The 24034-nt window shown below is 47.5% G+C and overlaps 1 protein-coding gene across 1 annotated transcript; it reads right to left on the minus strand.

Moving 5' to 3' along the window:
- Positions 1 to 16422: 16422 nt before the first annotated feature.
- On the minus strand, positions 16423 to 20267 carry IRX3 (iroquois homeobox 3). Its single transcript, XM_041400674.1, has 4 exons — positions 19686 to 20267; positions 18092 to 19196; positions 17494 to 17560; positions 16423 to 16656 (listed from the first exon to the last, which is right to left on the minus strand). The coding sequence occupies exons 1-4, from the start codon at positions 19905 to 19907 to the stop codon at positions 16602 to 16604; spliced, it is 1449 nt and encodes a 482-aa protein (XP_041256608.1). The 5' UTR covers positions 19908 to 20267; the 3' UTR covers positions 16423 to 16601.
- Positions 20268 to 24034: the final 3767 nt, after the last annotated feature.

The following is a 24034-nucleotide window of genomic DNA, read 5'->3' on the forward strand; positions in this document are numbered from 1 at the left end:
ATTCAAAGTGCACATAGCACAGTGCACCAAGTCCTGCACCCGAGCTGATTGCAAGCACATTCAGATCAGTGGATGGGAAAGTCTCTAATGTCTTTGTTTGCTTCCAAAAGGCATTTTCCTCAATCTGGCATGATGAGTCAAGAACTGATTTTAGTGTTAGGACAAGAAATCCTTCATCCAACTTTTAAAACTGTATTTGAAGAGACTCAGTCATCATCCCTGCCCAACAGCAAGGTAAGGTAAGTGTCAGCTTTGAGTTTACAGGCATCATTGTGCAGGTTTTGCTGTCTCCTGGCACCTTCTGGATCTATCTTGAGAAAGCAGTGGCGAGAACTGTGACAGCCAAGACTTCATGTTAAAGACAATCTGGCAGTCTAACTGTGATCTGAGGTTCACTGGTGACCCTGCACAGTACCAGTAAATAATTTAGGCTTCCCATCTGTGAAGGAGAGAACTGAGTAGCACTTAAAGAAACAACAAGGTCGTGATGCAGACTCTTATGCTAATGGGAAAGCCTTTCTGCATGGGAAAACAGAGGAATCAAGAAGACCATTTTATTAATCTCTTGTATAAATTACATCTTACAGCACACATTTCTAATGTCTAAGAGTGAGATCCTAGAATGACAAAATTACAGTGATAAATTTACAATTTATCAGTATCAGTCCAAATCCAATACAGCATGTCCTAAAGGAATATGTCAAAAGCCAGTTACATGACTTTAGTAAAACTGAGTATTTTGATACCAGAAACTGTGGAATACATGGAACTGCTGGGCATCACTGATGACTGTGTGTACCCTCTCCCTCTAAACTGACAGTTCATTCTTCTTTGAGTAAGTAGATATAATAGACTGAGAAACTTACACAGTTTTGGGGAGGCAGTTGTTGTGCCTATGCAGATGCAGCGCTCTGTACCATGTTTTCTGCAGTGGCCATGACTGCAGCTGTCATGCTAGCAGAAGTTTGTTTATCTCTTTGTGATCACAACTGGAAACAAATGTTCTCAAATTCTACATGCTAAAGAAAAAACACTTGTGATTTTCATGGTTAAAGTCTGTGGGCAATAAAAAGAGAAGCAGAAAGAAAAGTACTGTGAGAGTCTAGCAGGAGCCTGTGCCTGGGTTAACTGATAATCCATGCCCAGGAGCCCCCAGTCCAGTGAGACACAGCCCTGCCCTTTTTTGTTCAGGAAACATGCTTCTCAGCTGTTATTGCAGAGGCTGGATGGTGATTTTGTTGAAGGCAACGGGAAGAGTATCTTCAATGGATCAGAATCCGGCCTTATTTCTGCTGCAGGCTAAATGGGAAATTATCCTTTTTTTTTTCTTCGTAGTCCTGAAAGTACTCAAACCAGCATTGTATGGGTTTCCTCCTTATTTCCTTTTGTTCCTATTCAAACATCTGTCTGAAGTAGTGCATTACATACTAATTTGACTGGAGCTCTCTTTTTTTTTTTTTTTTGTATGGTTGGGTGTGATTACAGTCTTACACTTAATTTTCATTAATTTGCTTCATTTATTTTCTTTTGATCTTTTATTGAGCCTTATAGTATCTGTGTGTGAGAGAGTGAACATGTGTACGTGCACATAACCAGGGACAATTTCTGCATGTGTTTGTCTTTGGACAACACCACTCTCTCAGTGGAGCTGGCAGTGGGGCTCTTGGGTTACAGCTGGTGCTCGCACATGGGCCTGCCTCTCCCCACAGCAGCATCCCCCCCAGAAGGGCACTCCCACCTTGCTGAGCCCTTGCTCACCCACCTGCTTTGCCCTTGGCAGCTCATTCTGTGAGCAGCAGGGAGTGAGTGAGCCCACCAGGGTTTCCTGGGGGACACCAAACCCCTCCTTGGAGCTGCTCACTGCTGCCCTGGGATGCTCTGGGAAGAGGCTGCTGGCTGGCCTTCCACACTGGTGCTTGTTCCGAGATTCTGCAGCTCAAACATTTCCTGTAATGCTCTCTTAGCAGTCTTCAGCCTACAGGAAGGACTGTAAATGTATGGATTACAAATTGAAATAAACACACACATTTCAGGATCATTGCTGGCAGTGTCCAGCACTGACCTGTGATTCCTGCTGAGTGACAGGAAGGCTTGGCCTTCCAGGAGCAGCCCTGAGCACCATCCAGGACACAGGGACTGCCTGGCTGCCACACATTTAGCTCAGAAATACCCTGATTGCCTTCTGCAGAGGGACACATCTCTTTTCTTCTCTTGCTTTGGGTTGTGCTCACTCCTGATAGCAAAAGCATGGTGATAGGGCAGTGGCAGAGGATGCCTTTCACCCTTCCTTTCTTTCCCTATTCCTTCTATCACAGAGTGTGTTGATACATGTATTTTGCCCTGATCATTTCCTGTAAAGTTGGAGGGTAAAGCTCTCCATCACATGTCATCGTTGTCTGTAATTACTGTTCTGTCATTGTCCTGAGAGGAGCTGCTTGTGTCACCCATCATCAGCTTTCTTCTCATCTTTTTGAAGCTTCACTTTCTCTCCTAGGTACCCAGGAACAGAGTGATGATAGACTCTGTGATGTTTTTTGATCTTTCTCCTCATACCCTTGGATCTTACTCACCAATCTTCCTTGCCTTTCTGTCATTGCTAATAAATTTTCATTCCGTTAATGTTATCTGTATGTTAATATCCCTACAGCAAAAGATACCAAAGTAGGAAATACTAATTCCAGACGCAAGAGATTTTACTTTGGTTTGGCCAGTGTGCATATTTTTAGCAGTGGTAGTCCATGCAAGTCTTCTAGGTATGCATCTTCCCACAAAAGCCATATTTAATGGGCAGTTACATGGAATGGCAAAGGAAATGTTGCTATTAATTAGTAAAATCTTGTGTTTCTAAAATAATTTTTATTGTTCTGTGCTTGCTCTATCAAGCTGTGGTCAATAAGGTCTGGCCCTGCCATTGTTCTTGTTTCTCAGGCAATGTGTTTTAATAGTCCCTGTTATTCCTTTTTCTTGTCATATTTTATATAAATATTATAAGAATATGTTTGATTTGTACCATCTCATCTAGAACCTTTTAAAATTCCTTCTCAAACTAAAAGCATACCAATGCTTGAAGAAAAATAAGCACAGTACCCTTATCACTCTGGTACTGTTTTCTTCTAAAATATCTCCCATTTGGAAGTCTTTACTGTAATAACGGGGATATGAGCACAAAGGCTGGAATTTTCCCAAATAAGAAAGCTTTAAGCTGTAACTTCTTAGTACAAAAGCTTCTTTTTTTGTTAAATTATATATATGGGCAGGACCTCCTATGCACAACTATGTGGTGAGCACTCCATTTTGCAATATCAGCTGAAAAGTATATCTTCTATACCATTTATATCAATGTCACTGTTAGAAACAAATCTTGCTTTACTTTAGAGGGTGAGCCAAAGGTATCTAGTCAGAAATACATGCACAAAATGTGTGGCTCCTTTTAGTTTCAGGATCATTGCCCTCTGATCTCACTCACCTCTTTTAATGCTGTGCAGGACCACAAACCTTGGATTACAGTCTGGGCAAAAACACTGGTTGGATGTGAAGGAATCAATAGATTCCCCACACAAATGAGAACGTGCAGGTTCTTTCAATCCATGATACTGCCAACTGCAGACTCAGAGTATTTCCTTTCTTTTGCCCCTTTCTGCACATTTACACCCATATTAAGAAGAGTGAATCCATCTTGTTCTTCAAAAGAAAAAGCTTCTTCTACAACATGTCACCAACTTCTACAGCTGATGTATTTCAGAGGAAATTTCAGTGGGATTTGGATGCCTAACTGCTCTAAATTCCTTTGGAAATCCCAGTCTCATAGTCCTGTATGGTGGTGTAAGAACTGCCTTCCATAAAAAAAAATAATTTTGCATCTCTCTCCCGGGCCAGCTGGGACACAGCATCTCAAGCAAAACAGAAATCACATTTCCAGCTTCCCCTGCTCACAAAAGGATATGTTTCATCCCCCAGCAGCACTGGTTCCTGCTGGGTCTGGGAGAAGGAGCCTGATGATCACACCACTGCTGGGGTCAATAGTATGCTACACTACCTACATTTTCTTTTGAACTCTCAAAAATGTGATTTGCCTTCCCATTGGCAGTATTCCTAAAACACTGATGAGGCTGCAAATATGCTCTTTATGGTTGCAGTCTATATCAGTTAGGTGGGTTTTTCTGTGAGTTTCCCATGAAATTTTTGTAAAGGGTGTGTAAGAAATGCCTGATCAAATGAAGAGAATAGCAACTGATACATTTGTTTTTCAGCATATACATGCACAGTTTAATTTAGCACAGCGAAGGAGTCAAGTATTGTTATGGTAAAACACTTCCTTTCATCCAGAGTTATATGCGATCCCATAATAAATCCAAATGTGCATGATTGTGTTTTTAGGAAGTGAAATTTTAAATTAACAGTGTGGCTAGTACTGAGTTCCACTCTCTGCCATTATCTCCGTAAATCTGAGTTTGTGTAACATGAGTATTCAAAAGTAAAACCTGCATGAAATCTTCCAATTGTGAATGCCTTTTCCTTATAAGAATTTGCAGTGAATCTCTGGAAACTTGCTAAGTCCCCAGGGGGATAAGAATTCACAGATCTAACTAACCCTGAGGGTCATGTTATCACACAGATTAACTATTCTCAAGCAATTTCTGAAATGCATTAGGCAGTTAAGGCTTTCTATCAACATTAGTAATGTGTACTTTCTTTTTCTACCTTTTTGTCCTTAAATATATTTATTAGGTCCCTGACACTCAGGGGCCCTCCTTTCTTTATTAATCAGCCTCTCACATGTCCCTGAAGAAGCATCTCTATTTCACAAGTTCAGCTAATTATTCTTCTAATTATTCCTTTTAAAGGAGTCACTACACAGTACCACAAATACATAGTGCTACTCCACAACAGTGTATCTGGAAAAATAGTATCAATAAGTATATTTTTTCAAACCAAGCAAAATTTTAAATTTTGTTGAATAAAACAAGGGGTGTAATGTTTCCCAGAATCTGTGTTATAGACTTGATAAATAAAGGCAGGGTTCTGTAGGAAGTCTCTGAGAGTCAGATTCAGAATGAGGACTTTTATAATATCCGTGCCTCAGATAAGGGCTTTCCTGCTTAAAATGATACATGCCATGAACAATGGTTGTACATAAAAGTGGCCAGGACAGCTGGGGTCAATCCCACTAGCTAGCTATTTTCAGGAGAGTAAAGCCTCACAAAAGGATTGCCCATGAACTGAAGGCTGGAAGAGGCTTCCTCAGTCATTGAGTCCCATCTCCTGTTCATACAGGCATCATATCATGAAATGCCCAAATTATCTATCAAATTGATCTGGTGAAAGCAAATTAGTTCTTGTTTTGGGGTTGGGCTGGGTTTTTTTGGTTGGATGATTTGGTAATTTGCTGCGTTCCAAAGCCTCCCTATTCTGATGGTTTAGGACTTGCTTTTAGTTCCCAGGTATTCCTGGTTCACTTACATCCACTTCTTCTTATGCCAACACTGCCCTATAATTTCTAGCCTGTAATGTGAAATGCCAGCTGCAGGACAAACTGAACTTGCTGGCTCTGCAGTGAGGAACAGGTTGAAATGCCTCTGGGCACAAAGAGTTTGAAGGTTCCTGTAAGGATGGCCCAGGTGCCCCTCACCCTTAAATTGAGGGAAACATCTCTGAAGAAAAATGTTATTTCCTTCCCAAGCAGCTAGGGCATAAATATTTTTCTGTTTCAGAAAGCTTCTGCAAAATGATAGTCTGCTCTTACACCAAACCATTTAATAAGTTTAATTAAATGGAAGCTTATGATAATTAAACCAAAAGCCTAAGGGCCCTGTTCTGTGAGAACTTACTCCTTGCATAAGACCAATTTCCATATAATTTAGACAACAAAATAGCGGAACAGTATTCTCCCATCTAATTTATATGAAACTGGTATGCACCAAACCTGATTTATATTACCCTGTAAACATACTTCTTGTATCTTAGCAGAAGTGCAATACCTCCAGTACAAGTATTAAAGCAGACGAGAAAGAAAAGCTTTTTAAAAGGGAACCCTCCCCTTTAAAAAAGCAAAATAAAACAAAAAATAACCAGCAAAGAAACTCAGAATGTGCAAATTAAACCACAATCTGATAAACTCTGCATGAGGATCAAATATCCTTAAAGAAATTCACTAAAATAGCGGGTACTTGTAGGTTCTTCTTTCATAACAAATTTACATATTTACTACTTCTGGGTGTTTTCTTGAACTAGCGTTTGTGATCAATGCTAGAAAAAAACCCACACTCCTTATTTTGGAATTCCTCACCGTCTCCCCGAGTGTCCCAAAGGAACGGTACCGTGCATTATCTCCTCTGCCACCTGTATTTTTATTGCACTTCAAAACAAAGCTGCAGTACTACAAAGAATCAATGGGGCCTGATTCTTCACTACCTTACTCCAGCTTTGCACAATCCCACTGCAGACAAAGCCATTCCTCTTGCTTACAGCAGAAGCAGTGGGAAAGTCCCCAGCACTCCCATCTTGACAGGATGGCAGATTTTGGTCCTTTCCCCATCCTCTCCTGCAGACACAGGCAGGAGAAACACAACACACATGGAGGGGGGTGATGACCCGTCCTGTTCTCTTCTGCCCCCCTGTGCAGCACAGCTGATAACTGAGACCTTGGTGTTTGGTGACTTTACTGCACAAGATCCTCCATTTTGGGGAAGGATTTATGTTTTGTTTCGCTGGGTTTTTTTTATAAGTGACTGGAATTGGTGTGTTCAAAGAGGTTGATTTTGTGCCAGTTCTTGTCCAAAGAAAGCAGTGGTCCCACGTTGAGGAAAGCTATAGGCCTGATAGCTGTAGAAAAGGTGAAAGCACTGTTGTGAAGAGGCTGGACACCAAATGCTGCTATGCACAGCTACTCCCTATTAGATGCTGGTGATTAATTGCTTGGGGTTAGAAGATAACCAGGTCAGAGCCTTATGAGATATACACTTCCCACTGGCAGTCAAACAGTAGACACCCATATCTAAAGTCTATTTGTAGAATTAGTGGGGAGGCGCTGTCCCTTGTACCATAAATGAGTTGATCATTACAGTTTATAATGCTCATCCCTCAATTTCTGAACCTTTGAGACACTGACAGTCATAATTCTGACCTGCTGCTTTTCAAAGCAAATACAAGGCACAGGGGTTAAAATTCAGCCCAGATGAGCCAGAATTGTTCCCTGTAAGACAAGGCATCTGGAAGATCTCACCCTGTTGCTGACTGCCCTACCTATCTGTGGGCTTTGACCCAAGCACAAAGAGAAGCATTGCATCCTGAGGGTCACTTTTGACAGCACTGAACATGGAAACCCATTTTCTTTACAATCTTCAGAAGTGGCTGACAAAATATCTAAAGTATTCAAAATCTGTGACCTTTTCCTCCAGGCAGAGACTTCGTCACGGTGATCTATGTCTCTGTGGCCTTAAGGCCAGATTAATACAAGGCATCCCCCAAACCACCTGCAGGCTGGAGCTGCCAGGGAGGAGAAGTCTGACTGCTCAAGGGCCCTCACCTGGGAAAGCTGGCCAACCCTGTGCTCAGCAACTGCATTTGCAATTATGATTCAAAGTCTTCTCAATTATTGGTGTTTAAAGCCTAAAACAGTAGAAAGCCAGAATCTGTGACAAGTTTGAGGCTCGAAAGGTAAGTGTGCTGTATGTTTTTTGTGCAGATTTTAGAAGAAAGCAATAAATAGAAATTGTCAAAGGCAGAAATTGAAAGATTGCAATAATTTCCCTAGATTATTTCCCTAGCAAAACATTATCATTTGCCCCATTGTATGTTCCTCAGGATTATGCCAGATAGCACAACTACCATTTTTCAGAGTAGTCAACTCCCTACCATGTATGGAAGAGCTTCTTAATATTATTAGCAGGAGTTTCTTAATATTATTAGCAGGTTTGCCTTTTCTTAACCTGGCTTTTTAAGATTAGATATGCTCTTAAAGTAGACCAGCACATTAGAATCTTAGCTTATTTTAAGGTTTTTAACCTAAACCTGAACTTGGGTCAGTACCCCACAAGGCCTCCTCTCTTTCTTACAAAATAGAGTGCACCAGATCTGGTGCACGTTGAAATGAATCAGACACCCCAAAGCTCTTGGAGGGCTTTTAAACAGTGGATCCAGTTTGGACAGATTACTGGATCCCAATATTGTGATGAGTTCCAGAATATTTGAGATGTTCCCAGACTGGGGGGAAAGTGCAGAGGAAGAGGGAGGGTATTGGAAGCACTCGTGTGAGGCTGGAGAAGAAATCTGGATGTGTGAAAGGGAACCAGGGGAGGAGGATGAGGAGAAGATTAGAGATGTGATGGTCTCCAGTGGTATCTTCTGCCACTCCACTGAGCCCAGCTCACATGAAAATTGTTACACCTTTGTATGCAGCGCTGCACGTTACAGATGTGACATTAAACCTTCATGAGAAATATTTGTATTACTTTATTGTAAACACACAACTGTAGAAGTCTGAGCTGGATTTTCATTCTTTTAAACACATTCACAGTTAAGAGGAATTTTCTGCTCCTAAATTTACAAGCCCTAACATCCAGAAAACACAAATCTCTTTATGTTCCCTGTCACTGAGTATGTGGTCCAAGGATCACTCATAAACCCTTTAGAGAGCAAAAAATTTATTTGTATCTCAGTTACAACACTCAGGCAAGAAGTCTTCATGTTTCTACCATGTTTTGGTGATGATGGAAAGTCCACATTTTTATGCCAGATCCTGTGTAGGTGCATATAACTTTCAAGGACACCAAAAGTACTTCTTCTCGCAAATACCAAGTCTGAATTTGGCCTGTAACATTGTTTAAATGGCTCAGAAAAACACCAGTTTGTCTTAAAAGAGCAAGGTTGTCTGATACAAATAAGGAAAGCGAGTAGAGAGTGAAAAGAGATGTACAGAATCAAGTTTCTGGGCAAAACTGGTCACAACCTGCCTAGCTACAGGTCTCACCATCTGGTTTCAGACATTTTTACTTCATAGTGTAGCAAGTAAGGTAAAAAAATATGTCCTTTTAGTTCACATGCAGAATCAAGATTCCAAACTCCGGTGGTAAATAATGTACAAAGGTGTGAAAGGACAATTCTGTTTGTGCTGGGCCTCCTGTTAGGGATGTGTGAGGGACCAGGGGCACAGTGCTGCCGTGGAGCTGCAAGGCAGGAGCACCCAGGTGGTCACTTGGCCAAACACCCCCATGCCACTGGCCAGCCCTCATCCCAGAGCACTGAGCTGCTTTTCATGGGAAGCATCTCGTGTTCCGGCACCTCGCACACACAGAACCTGTTTTCTGGGATGTTGTTACCTTGGTGCTATTTTACACTTCCTTCCCAAAAAGCTCCGAAGTCTATTTTTTAACACGTATTTATTAAAACTTTCTAGCACTATTCAAAAGAATATTTGAATGGCCGCTCAAAACCACACTGCCAAGTTGCTGAAGAATGGAGGCAAGGGAGGTTTTCCTTTGGGTGGGGGGAGAGAAAATAAAGAGAAATCGGCCCAGCTTCAAAGGGCGTATTTCCATAATTGCCCTGTAACTTTGGCAAAATAAATCTGAAGGGCTGAGAAAAGCGCAATCTCTCAGATGAGTGCACTACAAAAGCCCCAGAGATCCCCAGTCCCACTTGTTACTATTCTAATTCAGTGAGAGAATTCGGTCCCTAACCTCAACAACAAAAGCCATGAAATCACCGTCCTCCCATTCCGATAGCCCATTCCCAAAGAATAAGACCTTATCCAGCCTTTGTCTCCATCCTGCCCACAGACACTCAGCACAAGTTAGGATAGCATTAGGTGGAAGAACAACGGGTAGAGGTTTTCCAGACTGGCAATTTAAACCTTCAGTCCCCGGCTCTGGGTTGCAAGTGTGTGTGCTCCCACATAGCAGGGGGAGATGGGGTCTGTTTCTGACTTGTTTTCTTACCACAAGAAGCCTTTTTTGTTGTTTTAACGTAGTTGGATTTCCACACAATCTGTCTCAACTTCCCAGATGAATCACACACATTTGAGTTATACAGCAGTTTTCTTTGAAAAGGTGAAAATACCCTCCACAATTGTTCCTAGGATTCAGTGTTTGTCCTCAGCAGTACATGAGCTATTAAAAAGAAAAAGAAAAAAAAAAGTAATTATAAAAGTAATTATAAATAAATATTTAATAAGAAAGTGTCTAAAATGGCTTTGCTGGCACGGTTGCAATCCCAACTTTGCAGTTCCTTGATGAAAAAATGACTACTGAATGTGAATAGTAGATCTTTTATAGCAAAGGCCCAATCTCCCGTCATTTGGCCCCTCTCTGACTTTTTTATTTTCTCAATAAGACGAGCTTTTGTGGCGATGTTCAGTATGGACAATCAGGACAGCCTTATAAAGGGATTGAGAAGGGCACACAAAGGGCTGCGGCAGCATCAAAGCGAGCCCGGCAGCACAATAGAGATGACATTTTTACATCCCAGGGCTGGGGCGGGCAGGGACTGAATACTGTGTCCACAGCAGTGTCAGTAAACAATGAGCAAAGTGGGAAAGGGGTGAAAACACAAGTCAAAATCTTTTTATTGAAGCCCCCTACACATTCATTGGGCATTTTCAGCCCTGCATTTGAAAGCTCTTCCATTTACTTACTCTCCGGATTCCCCTATTTAACTAACTGACTGATGATGGCTCCATTTTGATATCTGAAGAAAAGAATGGGAATTCTTCCTCAAGTGAATATATTAATTCATGAGATTTAATTGTGTTTTATTGGCAGTAAGGAAAATATTAGCTGCATGATGCTGTTCTTAAAGGAACACTGACATCTTTAACCCCATATTTGAGATCTCTGTCTAAGAAGCCTTACCTAAGGTACTAGTCTTGCCTGTGGTTCTTGGAAGCAATATTTTTCTTTTAGTTTACCAGTTCCCTGCATTTGGGTTTGGTTGCTTAGGTTTTTGCATAACAAAACTGGGCTGGACTCCTGTTTAGCTAGTCTCTCATTCCATTTCTTGTACCCAAGCCCAAGGTCTTGATGTGGTTCAAAGTACCAGTATGGAAAGTTCATAACCAGAGTATTTAACCCTGGTCATTTAGCCAATTCAGGTGATCTCAGCTAGTACACCAGGTGCAGAAGGGCAGGAATGGCACAGAAATTTTCTTTTCTGTGCATTTTTTCCCCCTGTAATTGCACAGAAACATTTGTGCTAGTATCAGGGTACGATTTAGCACACCAGAGGAAATCTGTCTATCAAGCAAACATTTCTGGCATTGTCTTCTGTAGGAATTGCTTGCAAAAGCCTCCATCTGAGAAGACCTGCACTGGTGCTGCTGTTCAATAGCCATCTCAAGTGTCCCTTTTCATTAAATTATTTCGGAATGGGGCTGGTCTAATCTCCTAGTGAAGCTTTATCTTTCTTGGAAGCAAGTTAGACTGTAACAGAGAAAATCAATGTTTTACTCCTTGTATCTAATTTCACATTACATCTATGGTTTTAGGCACTTAAATTTTACTGCTAAGGTATCTTGAGTATTGCAAAGTCCAGTGTGAATTATACTAATGATCCCTGAGAAATCCAATAGAGTGAGTCATATATTTGAGAGAGTTATTTTCTTTTCCCTGTTTTGCTTGAAAATAAGTATAATACTTATGTATTAAAATCTCAGGTTTATGCATACCCAGTAAGTAATTTTATTCCAGCCTGGCTAGCTGGCCTACTGACATGCATTTTCACCACTGCTAAAAATAATGAGGAATCCGAGTGACACACATTTATGGCTGGGAGTGCCATCAGATCCCTTGACCTAATTGAGCATGCCTACACACCTTAGAGTGTTTTGCATAACCAACTTAGACAGCAGGAACATTTCCAACCAGATTGATTGACATATTTTATTTCTAACTTAAGCTTAATCAGGACCAAGAATGATTCATTTATACCTTTCAGACTTTAGGAATTGACATGGGAGACAACCAAGATGCAGACTCCTGTGTAAGCAATCATGCAAAGGAAAAAATATAGATTAATATATTTTATTAGTTTACTTTGCTGCCATTTGATGTAATAAAATTAATTAGCTGGTAGGGGAGTTACTTTATTTTATAAAACAAATGTCAAACTAGATTTTTGGCAGGAAAAGTTCTGTCCCAAATCCCTCCTCCACTAAGGATTTATCTGAAGTCAGGCACCAAATGTAGAGCTATTGGAAGGTGCAGTCTGATTATTTCAGAACCAGCTGGACAAGAGCTCATCTCCCAGCAATAACCGCATTGACTCTCAAATTGAAAGAGTTTCCGGCTTTTAAGGAGTAAAGTACCTTCAAATAAATACCAGCACTTTCCACGTGCCATGCCTTAAACAGGAACAAAGCCTAATAGAATAGATCGTAATAAAAGTGCTATTTCCAGCTTGTGTATATGTGGCTGCTCTGCACTGCAAATGTCCTTTAGCACTTTTTAACCATATTCTCTAGTGTGTCAGCAAAGAGACTCCATCAGAGTATTTAACATTGCTGGGAGCAAAGGAATAAAGTGGAGTCACTGTTGATTATTACTCATTAGCCACAAGGACATCCACTTAACATGTGAATAAATGAATGACACCATGTCCTAATGGAAATGGCCTCAGTGTACCTTTAAGCAAAATGTTGTTTAATATCTTCCATTTGCTGAATAGCAAAGAGGCCTGTTGGACATGCACAGCTAGCAAGCGGCCATTGTTGCTTTGTTCCATTTTCAGCATTTAATAAAATAATATGTTGTCTTGACTGCAGCAAAGCTGGGCCTCAAAACCCTGGGTGGCAGCACAGGCTTGTTCTCATTCTGAAAATTCAGAATTTCGCTGGCATCCTAAAGGGTTAATGCTCATAAAGCAAAAGAAGCCTTAGAAGGTACATGTTCTTCATTATTCTGCTTTACATTCAAACATATAAAACAAAGAACATCTGATATCTTTATTGGTTTTCTTAGATAAAACACAAGCAAGCTATAAGCCCTAATTTTCTTATTACCATTTGTTAACAAGGAAGATAACACTCTCAAAAGTACTTGATTAGAGCTCCCTTTGATTTGTATCTTGTTATGATTACCAGGGCATATATTTTTGTATTATTACTTTAATACACTGATAGTTTGGATCAAAATGATAAAATAGGTATTTTAAAAGTGTAAATATCAACCATACAGGTAAACCACATAATCTGAACACTGACACACTGAAGTATGTACACTGGAAAACCAGTCATGGCTGAGATACACATTCCTATCTGGAAAGCTGAGCTGGAGGAGCCCTTTGGCTCCCAAACCCTTTCAACAGCAACTTACATACTTGACAAATTTGTTTTTTTAATACAGTATAACTACTGAGGATATAGGATTGAAGATATTTGCTATATCGCATATCTAAATGCTCGTGATCAGAATCCAGGCCACATATATCTGTTCTTATGGGAATAAACCAGTTTTAAATGTCTAAGGAAAACAACAGCACGTGCATCAGCAAACATGAAAGATTTGGGAGGGCATTTTAATGCATGGCCTGATGCTTGGTTGTGAAAACTGTGCTGGATCTTTTCCACACTCTTGTGATTTTGCCTGCATAGCAGCTCGCTGCGCTGGAGGCGGCTCAGCGCTGTTTCCCAGCTCCCAGGGCTTTCTCTGCCTCATCCCGGCCGTGATGGGCACTTTGGCTGCCGTCAATGGGCAGCCTGACACGGCCCGCTACGCCCGGCCGGCCGCTCCCACCAGAACGGGCTCTGACAAGTTGGAAGTCTCTTTCTCCTGCCTCCTCCTCCTCCTCCTCCTCGCCGATGCTTCCTCCGGCCGGCCCAGCGCAGACAGGGAGCGAGCGGGAGATGATTACATCAATCAGTGTCAAGTCTGGGAGCTGTGATTTATGAATATGCATAATGAGCTCTCACCTTTGAGAAGGACTAGCTAGGGAGATAATTGATTAGACAGGAAAAGAGCAGCCAACAGAGAGGGAGAAGGGAGAGGGAGGCCTCTCTCTGTGCTGTCTCAGGCAGGCCTGGCTGGGGCTCCAGCGAGGCTGTCAAACTGAGAGAGAGATTTTGGGGAAAAAAAAATATATATATGCGTAGGATTTTTAATGTTTTGTTGAAACACGCATAACAAAATGTTTCCTCACAAAATTAATGGGAATTTTCTCCATATTAGGGAAGCCAGGCAGGCACAAAGGCTGCTTTCCCCCTGCAGGGAAACCAAGTTCTCACTTCCAGAAGCCAAAGGAGCAGCTTTCCCATGGCTTCCACGCCGCTGTTGCAGGAGCATCCCCACGGTCAGAGTGAAGGGAGAGGGCTCTGCAGGGACAGGGAGCTGAGGGCCTCTATGCAAAGGCAAAGGAGCCTTTAATGGAGGTAGAAAGCTGGGGATGCAATTGTTTTCCCATCATGGTTGCATTATTTTCTTCCATCCCCTTTAAGCATCTGTCTGGCCGCTGTGTGAAAGTTTCTATGGAAAACCCACCAGGATGCCCAGAGGAAGGGGATGTGGAAATTTGCCTCTAGCTTTCTCTTCCCCCACCCCTCCCATTTTAGATGCCATTAATCTTTTTCTTTTCTTTTTTTTTTTTTTCCCCTCAGCTAGAATTGGCTAAGGAAAATGAGGGATACAAAGTGCAGAGAGACTGGATAAAATTTACATGAGAAACGATCTGTTTTCTTACCCCCCACCCACAGAGATTCCCCCATTTCAGGAGCCTGTCGGAGCGAAAGAGTGGGAACAGTTCCTGGCAGAAAGACAGAGAGCTGCATGGGGCTGCAAAGAGGCAAATGCTGTTTCTAGGGTGAGCTGTGGCCAGAAAGGACATATGGGGAAAGGAAGAGGACGCAGCGGGGAAAAAGCAGAGATCACAACAGTGCTGCAAACTCTGTGGGTCCCTTCCCTGGCCTCCTTTGCTCCCAGCCATTGCTAACAGCAGCTGGGGAGGCTGCAGTGCACACCAGGAGAGGGGTGTCCCCATTGTAATATTGGTCACGGGGAATCTTAATTGTGAAACGTTGAAACACTATATAAAACATGTGTATACACGCACACACATATAGTGTAAACACATATATAAATCTTATCACTTACAAACGCCTAGGATTTAAAATGTAGTTTATCGGCCTAGTGCAACCCAATCCTATAAATAATACATTCCTATCACTATGACCTCAAAATGTCAATACCGCACAGCCCTGTGCATTTGCATATCTTGTACTGTCTAAACTTGAAGCATGTCAGCTATGTGCTTCTGTTTGTACTTTAACTTCATTTTAACTCTTGCTTCCTACCTCTGAGCACCCTCCCCCTCTGCAGGGTCTGTCACCAAAACGAGAAAAGCACCAGCTATTTAATCACCACCACTATCATTATGCCGTTTCCAGGACTGTAAGGAGAGGACAGGTAGGGGACACATCTCCCCGGTAGAGAAGAAAAGCCTGGGAACAAAGCAGGAGGGAGCGGGCCCACAAGTTCTACCTGCCCGAGCCGCCCCATCAGCCGCGGGGATGAGCACGGCCATCCGCGGGCACCGGCCGCAGGGAAGGGGAAGGCAGGAGGGAGCGGCCCTCGCCCTCCTACCACACTCCCCTCGGGACGGTTTCGGGGCAGAAATGGACCTTTCCCGGATTGGGCCGATTTCCAGCACCTTGCCGGGGAAGCGAAGCTACAAGTTTTGGAGGCGGCGGCTCCCGGGGCGAGGCGTGCAGAGGCGCAAGCGGCACCTCCCGGGGCCGGGAGCAGGCGGCCCGGCCCGGCCCGGCCCGGCCCGGCGGAGCGCGCAGCCCACGCGTCCGAAGCGGAGCGGGGCTCCCCGCCGGGGCTCTCCGCAGCGCCTCGCTGCTCGGTGCCCCCGTTCCGGCCGCTGCCTCCCGCCCGAATGCCAAGCCCCGGGAGCGGGGGGATGCCCCAGCCCCGCCGCTTCGGGCGGCTCACAGAGAGCCTGTGGCGAGCACCCCAAAAGCGACCCCTGGGATGCCCGACAGCAGGAGGGGAGGGGGCGGCAGAACTAACGCAGCTGAGCTGCCGACCCGCGGCGACACCACCGACACCCGAAGCTTTCTTTCAATTAACGCCCCCCGGCTCCGCGCTGCCCTGCGCTCGGCGGGGGCGGGGCGGGAGGGGGTTAACAGCGGCACCCGGTAATTCGGCCCGGGGGGCGATGGATGATCCGCGGGCTGCCCCGCGCCCGGCACGGCTCGGCCCGGAGCCGCTCCCGGCAGCCGCGCAAAAAGTAACCGGCCGGGAGCTGGGGGCGGGACTGCGGGAGGAAAACAACTCCAGAAGGGGGGAAACTAGAGTGTAGTCAAAGTGGCAACAGTTTATTTATTAGCCAAAAATATATACTTTCTTGTACAATTTGGTTCACACATATGTACATTTTTACGGTATGTACAAAAACAAACAACAACAACAACCAAAAAAAAAAAAAAGGGGGGGGGAAACACCTAATTCTCACTGGACTTCCAAAAAAATCTCACAGCTCAGCTAACCCAGGTGATAGGACAGAAGCAGGTATTTTTTTTTTTCCTTTCGAGTTTGAATATACGGACATGCTTACAAGTTGTAACTATACAGAGATTTTTTTTTACAATCATTACAACAACAATAAAAAATTAACTATGATGATGAGAGCGCCGATAGAACCATAGCGGCGTCAAGTTGGTTCTGGGGCCTGGAAAAAAATGACACAGAAAAAAAAAATTTAATAGGATTTCTAGTGAGCTTGGGCTGGCACAATATTTATAACTGCAAGTAGCTCTGGTTTTGTTGTTGTTGTTAATATTTTAATAGATTTATAAATATAAAAAGTTTTCAGAATGACTTACAGTAAATGTATTTAGCTACGAAAACACGGCGGGCCCGATCCCCGTGGTTTCAATCAATCAAAAGGGTAATTGGTTTCTCATTGAAATTGAGTGACTGCTACGCCAAATTTGGGGTGGCAAGGCTCAGCCTCTTCAGCTTTCATACTCTGGGCGTGTTTTTTTTTTTTTTTTTTTTTTTTTTTTTTTTTTTTTTTTTTTTTTTTTTTTTTTTTTTTTTTTTTTTTTTTTTTTTTTTTTTTTTTTTGTTTTTTTTTGTTTTTTTTTTTTGTTTCGCTTTCAATATCATTGTTATTACCATTATTAATTTTTAATTTATATTTTATTTTACTATTTTCTGCTGTCTCGGTGCCTCTCCCCCCGCTAAAGCGACAGCGGCGGGTGGTGATCCGCTCTGCGGGGGGCTCAGGGACGTGCTCCCGGGCCAGGGCGACCCGCGCCCCGGCTCCGCGGCCGCGCAGCCCCAACGCCCCCGAGCGTAGATCGGCCTGCCGCGGGAATCGCTCCCGGGGGCCACAACGGAGAACAGCAAAGAAAATATATAAACAGAATAATAGCCCACCACGCGCGCAGAGGAAGAACAAGAAACCGCCCTGGAAAGGGAACCTAAAGAAGCGGAGAAAATAAGCTAACCATTTACAACTGCCTCCATACATCCCGAGGAGACGGAGGGAGCCATCTCTTACCGCCTCTGCACTGGCTGGAAAGCTGTCTTTAGTAACTTTTTCTCTACTTCCAAGGCACTAGATCGATCTAAAAAGAGAAGGGGAGGGGAAAAAAAAAAAAAAAAGCATTCCTTTATAGCCCCTGTTTTATTCCTCCCATCCCTGAATTAAGCCTCGAGATTTAAGCTCTTTTCTCAGCGAGCTGCAAATACGACACAACGACTGCTCTGCTTGCAGAGGTGACCGTCAGAGAAAACACACTGACCCCGGAGCGAGCCTGACCTGGCGGCCGGGTCCTTCCCGCAAAAGCGACAACAACAGCAACAAAAATTATCTCCGTTGGAGGAAGGTAACGCTCGGGGATCGAGACTACCCCGGCCAAGAGACCTCCGCCACCGCCCGGGGCCCCCGCGGCCGCCCGCCCGCCGCCACCTGAGCCCCGACGGCTGCTCCGCGCCGGGCCGGGCCGCGCCGGGCCGGGGGCACCGTCAGAACCGCGCGGGGCCGCACGCACACGGCCCCCGGGGCCTCCCGCGCTGCTCCGCTCCGCTCCGCACGGCCGAGCCCCCCGAGGCGGCTGCCGGCCCGGCCCGTCCCCGCCGCGTCCCTCAGCGGTCACCTGCTCCGACGGGCTCCGCGCTCTGCGCCTGGTCCGCGGGCCGCGGGAAGGCGGCGGCGGGGGGGGCGGCGGAGGCGGCCCCCAGCCCCAGCAGGTGGGGAGTGTTCAGTAAGGCCAGCGGGTGCGGGGGGTGGTGGTGGTGGTGGGCCGGGAATGCGCGGTTGGTCCAGTTGGGGAACTTGCCCAGGGGGCAGGAGGAGACGAGTCTGTGGGGCGGCGGGGTGGGCAGCGGGAGCGGCTGGGGGGCGGCCGCCGGCGGAGAGCCGCCGCCTGGAGACTTGCGGGGGTTGTCCGGGCTGGTGGCGGTCTCGGCCAGCGACCAGATCTTGGGTTTCGGCAAGGCGCCGGCCAAAGCGCCGTCCGTCGGGGAGGAAGCGGCGGAGGAAGAGGCAGAGGAAGGGGGCGAGAGGTGCGGCGGCGGCGGGAGCGGCGGCTTGAGGGGCTCCGGGCCGACCGGTGCGGCCGTGGCGGGCAGCTCGCACTTATGGTGGTGGTGGTGATGGTGGTGGTGGTGCAGGTGGTGGTGGCGGAGGTGGTGCGGCTCGCCCTCGGAGGCCTTGTCGTAGCGCTCCTCGGAGCCGGGCAGGTCCTCAAAGCCTTCGGATCCCTCCGAGTCCGTTTTGGAGTCAGAGTGCAGAAGGTCGGCATCCTGTAGATCGTCCTCGAGCTCGTCCTTGTTGCTTTCGATATTCTCTGTGTCGATGTTCTCGAGGTCGATCTCCTCCTCGTCCTCCCTCTTGTCCTCTTCCCCCTCGTGGTCGCTCCCGTAGGAGTTGCCCTCCTCGTCCGTCCTGCTGCGGGGGGCCCAGGTCATTTTGTTCTCCTTCTTGAGCCGCCGCCGCGCGTTGGCGAACCAGGTGGAGACCTGGGTGAGGGTCATCTTGGTGATGATGGCCAGCATGATCTTCTCGCCCTTGGTGGGGTAGGGATTTTTCCGGTGCTCGTTGAGCCAGGCCTTGAGGGTGCTGGTGCTTTCCCGAGTGGCGTTCTTGGGCCGCGACGGGTCCCCGAACTGGTACTGCCCGTAGGGATAGAAGGCAGGGTGGTGGGGGGGAAAGGCGGCGTGCTGCACCCCCGGGCTCTCCTTCAGCTCGTACTGGGCGCCCTGCAGCGAGAGGGAAGGGGCGGCCCGGCTGAGATGGCGTGCCGGGCCCGGGTCCGCTCCGTCCCGCTGCCCTTACCGGGAACGGAGCCCGTCGGCACCGGCGGGGCGGCGGGGCCGCTCTGCCTCCCCCACCGCGGAGCGCCCCGGCGCCGGTCCAGGGCACGCTGCGGCCCCGGCAGCCCGAGCCCCGCCGGTGCCCGGGGATGCCTCGGAGGCAGCACCGGCTCCCCGCTTGCGTGTGCGCGGCCGGGCCGGCGGCTGCTGGGGCCGGTCCCCGCGACCGTCAAACCCCCGGGCGGAGCGGGGGGACGCTGCGGGGCCGCCGTTCCAGCCCTGCCCCTCTCCGGCGGCTCTCCCGGGCAGGGCTGCGATAGCGCCCGTCTCTCCCCTGACAGCCCTCCCGGCGTCTCTCCCGGCTCCCCCCGGGCCGATCCCCAACGCGAACCGAGCGCCCCGGGGAGCGAGCGGCGAGCCCCGGGGGCCTCTTACCAGCTGGGGGAAGATGGGCAGCTCTGCGGCGTAGGGCAGGAAGGCTCCGTAGCCCTGGGCGGCGGCGGCGGCGGCGTAGGGCGCGCCGTACATGGAGGAGAGCACGTTGGAGAGGGTCCCGGACGGGGCCAGCTCGGCGCCGCCGCGGGAGCCGCCGCTGCCCGGGCGCTCCGCCGGGTAAAGCGGCCTGATGTACTGGTAGCCCAGCTGGGGGAAAGACATGGTGGGGGAGCGGGGCAGGGGAGGGGGGAGGAGGAAGAGGAGGGGGGGGAGACGAGAGGAAGAAGGGAGAGAAAGGGGAGAAAGTAGCAGGGCCGGGAGCGGAGGAGGGAGCCGGGTCGCTCGCCCTCGCCGGCCGCCCGCACTTTCAGCGCCTCCCGCAAACTCCGGCAGACATGGGGGGGAGCCGGGGGTGCGCGGAGGCCGCGGGCTCCCTCCTGTCCTCGGCCGCCGCGGTAAACGATCCGATCGCTTCTTTCTTCTCTCACTTTTCCTATTGATCTGAGTGGACCCAGGTCAGGTCCTAACAGATTGCCTGAGATTATTGGGACTCTGGGCTCTGATTGACATTTCTAGTCTCTCACAAGCCCCTCCTATTTCTTTTAAGTCTCTCTCTCCCTCTGCCTCCCTCTCTCTCTCATGCCCAGAGCTCGCTCTCGCCGGGTTTGTCACTAGCTGCTTCCCCCCCCCCCCCCTTTTTTTTTTTTTTCTAAATCTGTTTACTGACGTCGCGATCTTTTATTTGAGTTGCTTTCAAATCTCGTTTTAGCGATCGCCAATCAGTTGTGTGTTTTACAAAGGTTTAACCCTGCCTCATGGTATTCTAATTATATAGAGATAGATTTAGATATAATTTCTTTCGTAGCCCCCCCCCCCCCCCCCCCCCCCCCCAGCGCGTAGGAAGCCGGGGTGTCATTTGTGAGCAGTACACGAGAGGGACAGGGAAAAGTTGGGACATTTAAAAATAAAGGCTCACACCAAGACCATCCCTCAGTTCCACTTTTCAGGTTTTGGATTTAGAACCTTTACTTGCCCAGATTCTTTTTGGTGTTTTTATTAAGATATTCCCTTCTTCCCTTCCCCCCCCCCCCCCCCCCCCCCCTTCGGCCCTTGCGAGAGTTATATCTTCTAATACAGATTTAAAATTCTATTGCATTTTTTTAAATTTGCATTTCCAGAACTACCTTGAAATTTTTCCTAATGTACTGGATCTTTAAGGAGTTCTCTACATTTTCCTGGGCTAACAGTGCGCAGATACAGTGGAAAAGCTAAGTTAATTTTCCTCCTAATAAGGGACTTCAAAGAGTTGTAGGTCACAATTTTACATCAAAGGCAGAAAAGAAGGCAAATTAAAATCTTAACAAAGGAGAGACGGGAGCAGCCCTCTGGGCCATTAGTAAATAAGTGGTGTGAAAAAAGGGACAATGACAGGCACTGGAATTAAACTCATTAACACCTTTTTGTCTTGGTGCGAAATCTCTAATTAGGAAATTTATGATCATTTTGCTTATTCCCTCTGTTCTGAATCACTACAAGGCTAAGAAGGAAGTACCTGGTACGTGCAACATTTGCAAAGGGAGCAGTGGCACGGGTTTGTAAGGAGCTATTGGGAAGGAGTCAAGATACGGTTTAATTACAGAATAGGGTTTGGGTTTGTTTTTTTATGATCCACACATTTTAAATTACGGTTTGTATTTTGTTATTGATGTTGTTGTTGCTGCGCCCCCCCTCCCCCCTTTTTCCTTCTCTGAAACCAGCGTGAGTTGCAGTTTAGCGTTTTAAGAGTAGTTAAAATACAGTTCAATCACGGCGCGTCTTTGGCAAGCACCGGTGTGCCCTGCTCCGCTGCTGCGGGCAGAGGAAGAGCCTGGGCTGGAACCTAAAAAGTTCACACAGCCTGTGGGAAGAGGGGACCTGAACCTGCCAGCGTTATCTGCTTTTTGAAATATTCGGTGTTTAAACAAAACAAAAAGTTTGGAAGATCTTTTGAGGAGTTGTGGCTGAATGCGAGCCGTTTAACCGTATTCCCCTCTCTTCCTAAATACTCTCTGGATTTATTGCCTTTAAAATATGATTTAGGTACAATATAACCACTGTGCCCACAGTATGGATTTTTATAACTACATTTCTTTAAAAATGAAATTCATGTCAGATTATGCAGTTAAAGGAATCGACCTTGATAGCTTGCTATAATAAAACTGTATCAGCTTGTAATAAATGCGGATTATAGCAAAGCAAGCTCCAGAATTAAAATTCCCTGAATCAATATATGAAAATCTGTAGGAAACATCTCTAATCGTATTAAGTTCATCTTTATAGCATTTCCTATCTGCTAATCTAGTGCAAAAACAACTCTGGGTTGGAGGAATTTATTTTCTTCTATTCAACATTGGTGCTTTTGATAGTACAAAGCAAGGGAGATAAAAATATTAAAATCAGTTCTAGGTTTATTTCTTTTTTACTCAAAAGCAAAACAGGCAGCGAACACCAAGTCCTGATGTGCTTCAAACTTTTCTGGGGAGGCAGCGCCTGCTGGGGCGACGTGATATCGGGGGGATCGGGGGAGAGTTTGGGTGCAGAGCACAACTTTTAAAAATATCCACTTCGGAGAGAAAAGGGGCGGATATGACACTTGGGATAAATCCGTAGCCGTTGGATGCGTGCTCGCCACTGTGGTGTCACAGTCGGGCTGTGCCCCCCCACGCGCGGGTGCGGGGGTACACGCGTGTCCCACAAAACTGCACCCGTCGTTTTGTGGGCGCACGTCTGGCGTGGAGTATCAAACCTGGGGGGATTATTTTCCGATTTTTAATCAACAGCACAATCAATATGAGTTGGTCCCCGTGGGAGCCGCCGGCAGTGGCGAGCGGTGCTGGTGTGGGGACGGCCGGGGGGTGTCCCCGGAGCCGGGAGGGGGCTGCCGCGGGTAAGTGGCGGTGGGCAGCCGAGAGGGAGACACGGGAGAAGAGAAATTTATGGGTGAAATGGACCCAGGTCAGAGTGAGGGTGAGGGATGGTTTATTAATGAGAAAGAAACTGAGAGGGAGCATAGCTGTACCGAGTGGACAGGAGGAGAAATCTGTAGGGATGCCGTTCTTGGCTGAGAGGGAGGGAAAAGAAAGCGGAGAAGACAGCAAACGGTGGGATAGAGCAAGAGGAAAGGAGAAGCCTTCCCGAGCTGCGGGAGCGATGGCCACGGCGAGCAGCGCCGCACGCCTCTGGCAGCGGGAGGGCCGGTGCGGGACGGGCTGAGCGCGGCACTGGCGGCGGCTGGAGCCGGGCGCGGAGAGGAGCGCGGCAGGGCAAGGCGAGCGGGAGGCGGCGACGGGAGCCGAGCAGGGAACGGAGAGAAGCGCGTTCCCCACGGACGAGGAGGGGAAGAGAGAAGCCGAGAGGGAGTCGCTTTGCCTGGCTGGAGCCGAAGGGAGATGAGAAGGAGAGGCGGGAGCCGGCCCGTCCTGCCGGGCGACGAGGGGAGCGGCGGCGCGGGGCCCGACGGCCGCCGCCCCCGGGGAGCCTTGGCGGCGGAGCGCTCCTCGGCCGGCCAGACACGTGTCTCCTGGCCAGGACCTGTCAGAGCAGGGAGAGCGAGTCCTGATTTATCACCCGAAACACACACACACACACACCCCCGCCCGGCCTCGCCTCCCGCCTCTCCCGGCAGCTCGCAGCGTCGCCGAACTAAAACCAAACCTCCCTCCGGCGGCCGCGGGGCGTCCGCGATCCCGCAGCCGCCTCTGGGGCTGCGGAACCGGGCACCCTCCGTGGGCAGCATCGCACCCGCAGCGATGCCCCCTCTCGGGGACCCTCCTCTCGGTTCTAGTGGCTCACGCCCCGCCGCTCCCCTCTCGGCCGGGTCACGGGGGACCGGGGGGACGGAGGTGGCCCTGGCCCCGGAGTGTCCTTCTCTGTCGCAGGGCCCGTCCGAGGAGCCGAAGGCTGCTTGTTGGAAGTTGCGGGGGAGCTGTAGGGAGGGCTGAGGGTTCAGGCTGACTCTCGCGGGGTGCCGGGGTGCGGGCAGGGTGGGAACTGCGCCGTGTCACAGCACACGAGGGACGGGGCGCAGCCACCGGGGAAAGGGGGGTAGACAAACAAGTGGGATTAGGAGTAGGGCCGCAGTAAAACAAGAGTTAAAAAATAGAGGGGAAGATCAAAGCGCTGGGTAAAAGACTCTTCAAATTACACGTTTGAAGCTTTTCCATAATTCCAAGGCGACAGATAGATAACAAGCTGCACATTCCTTATCACATATGGAATCAATCTGAAAGGAGTCTCTTGATCAGAATCTGTTAATTGCAGTGACATATGATTTGGAAAGAAAACACAATTAATGACCCTTCTTGTTAAGA

Source organism: Onychostruthus taczanowskii, unplaced genomic scaffold, assembly GCF_017590055.1.
Source record: "Onychostruthus taczanowskii isolate IOZ18803 unplaced genomic scaffold, ASM1759005v1 scaffold18, whole genome shotgun sequence".
NCBI lineage: Eukaryota > Metazoa > Chordata > Aves > Passeriformes > Passeridae > Onychostruthus > Onychostruthus taczanowskii.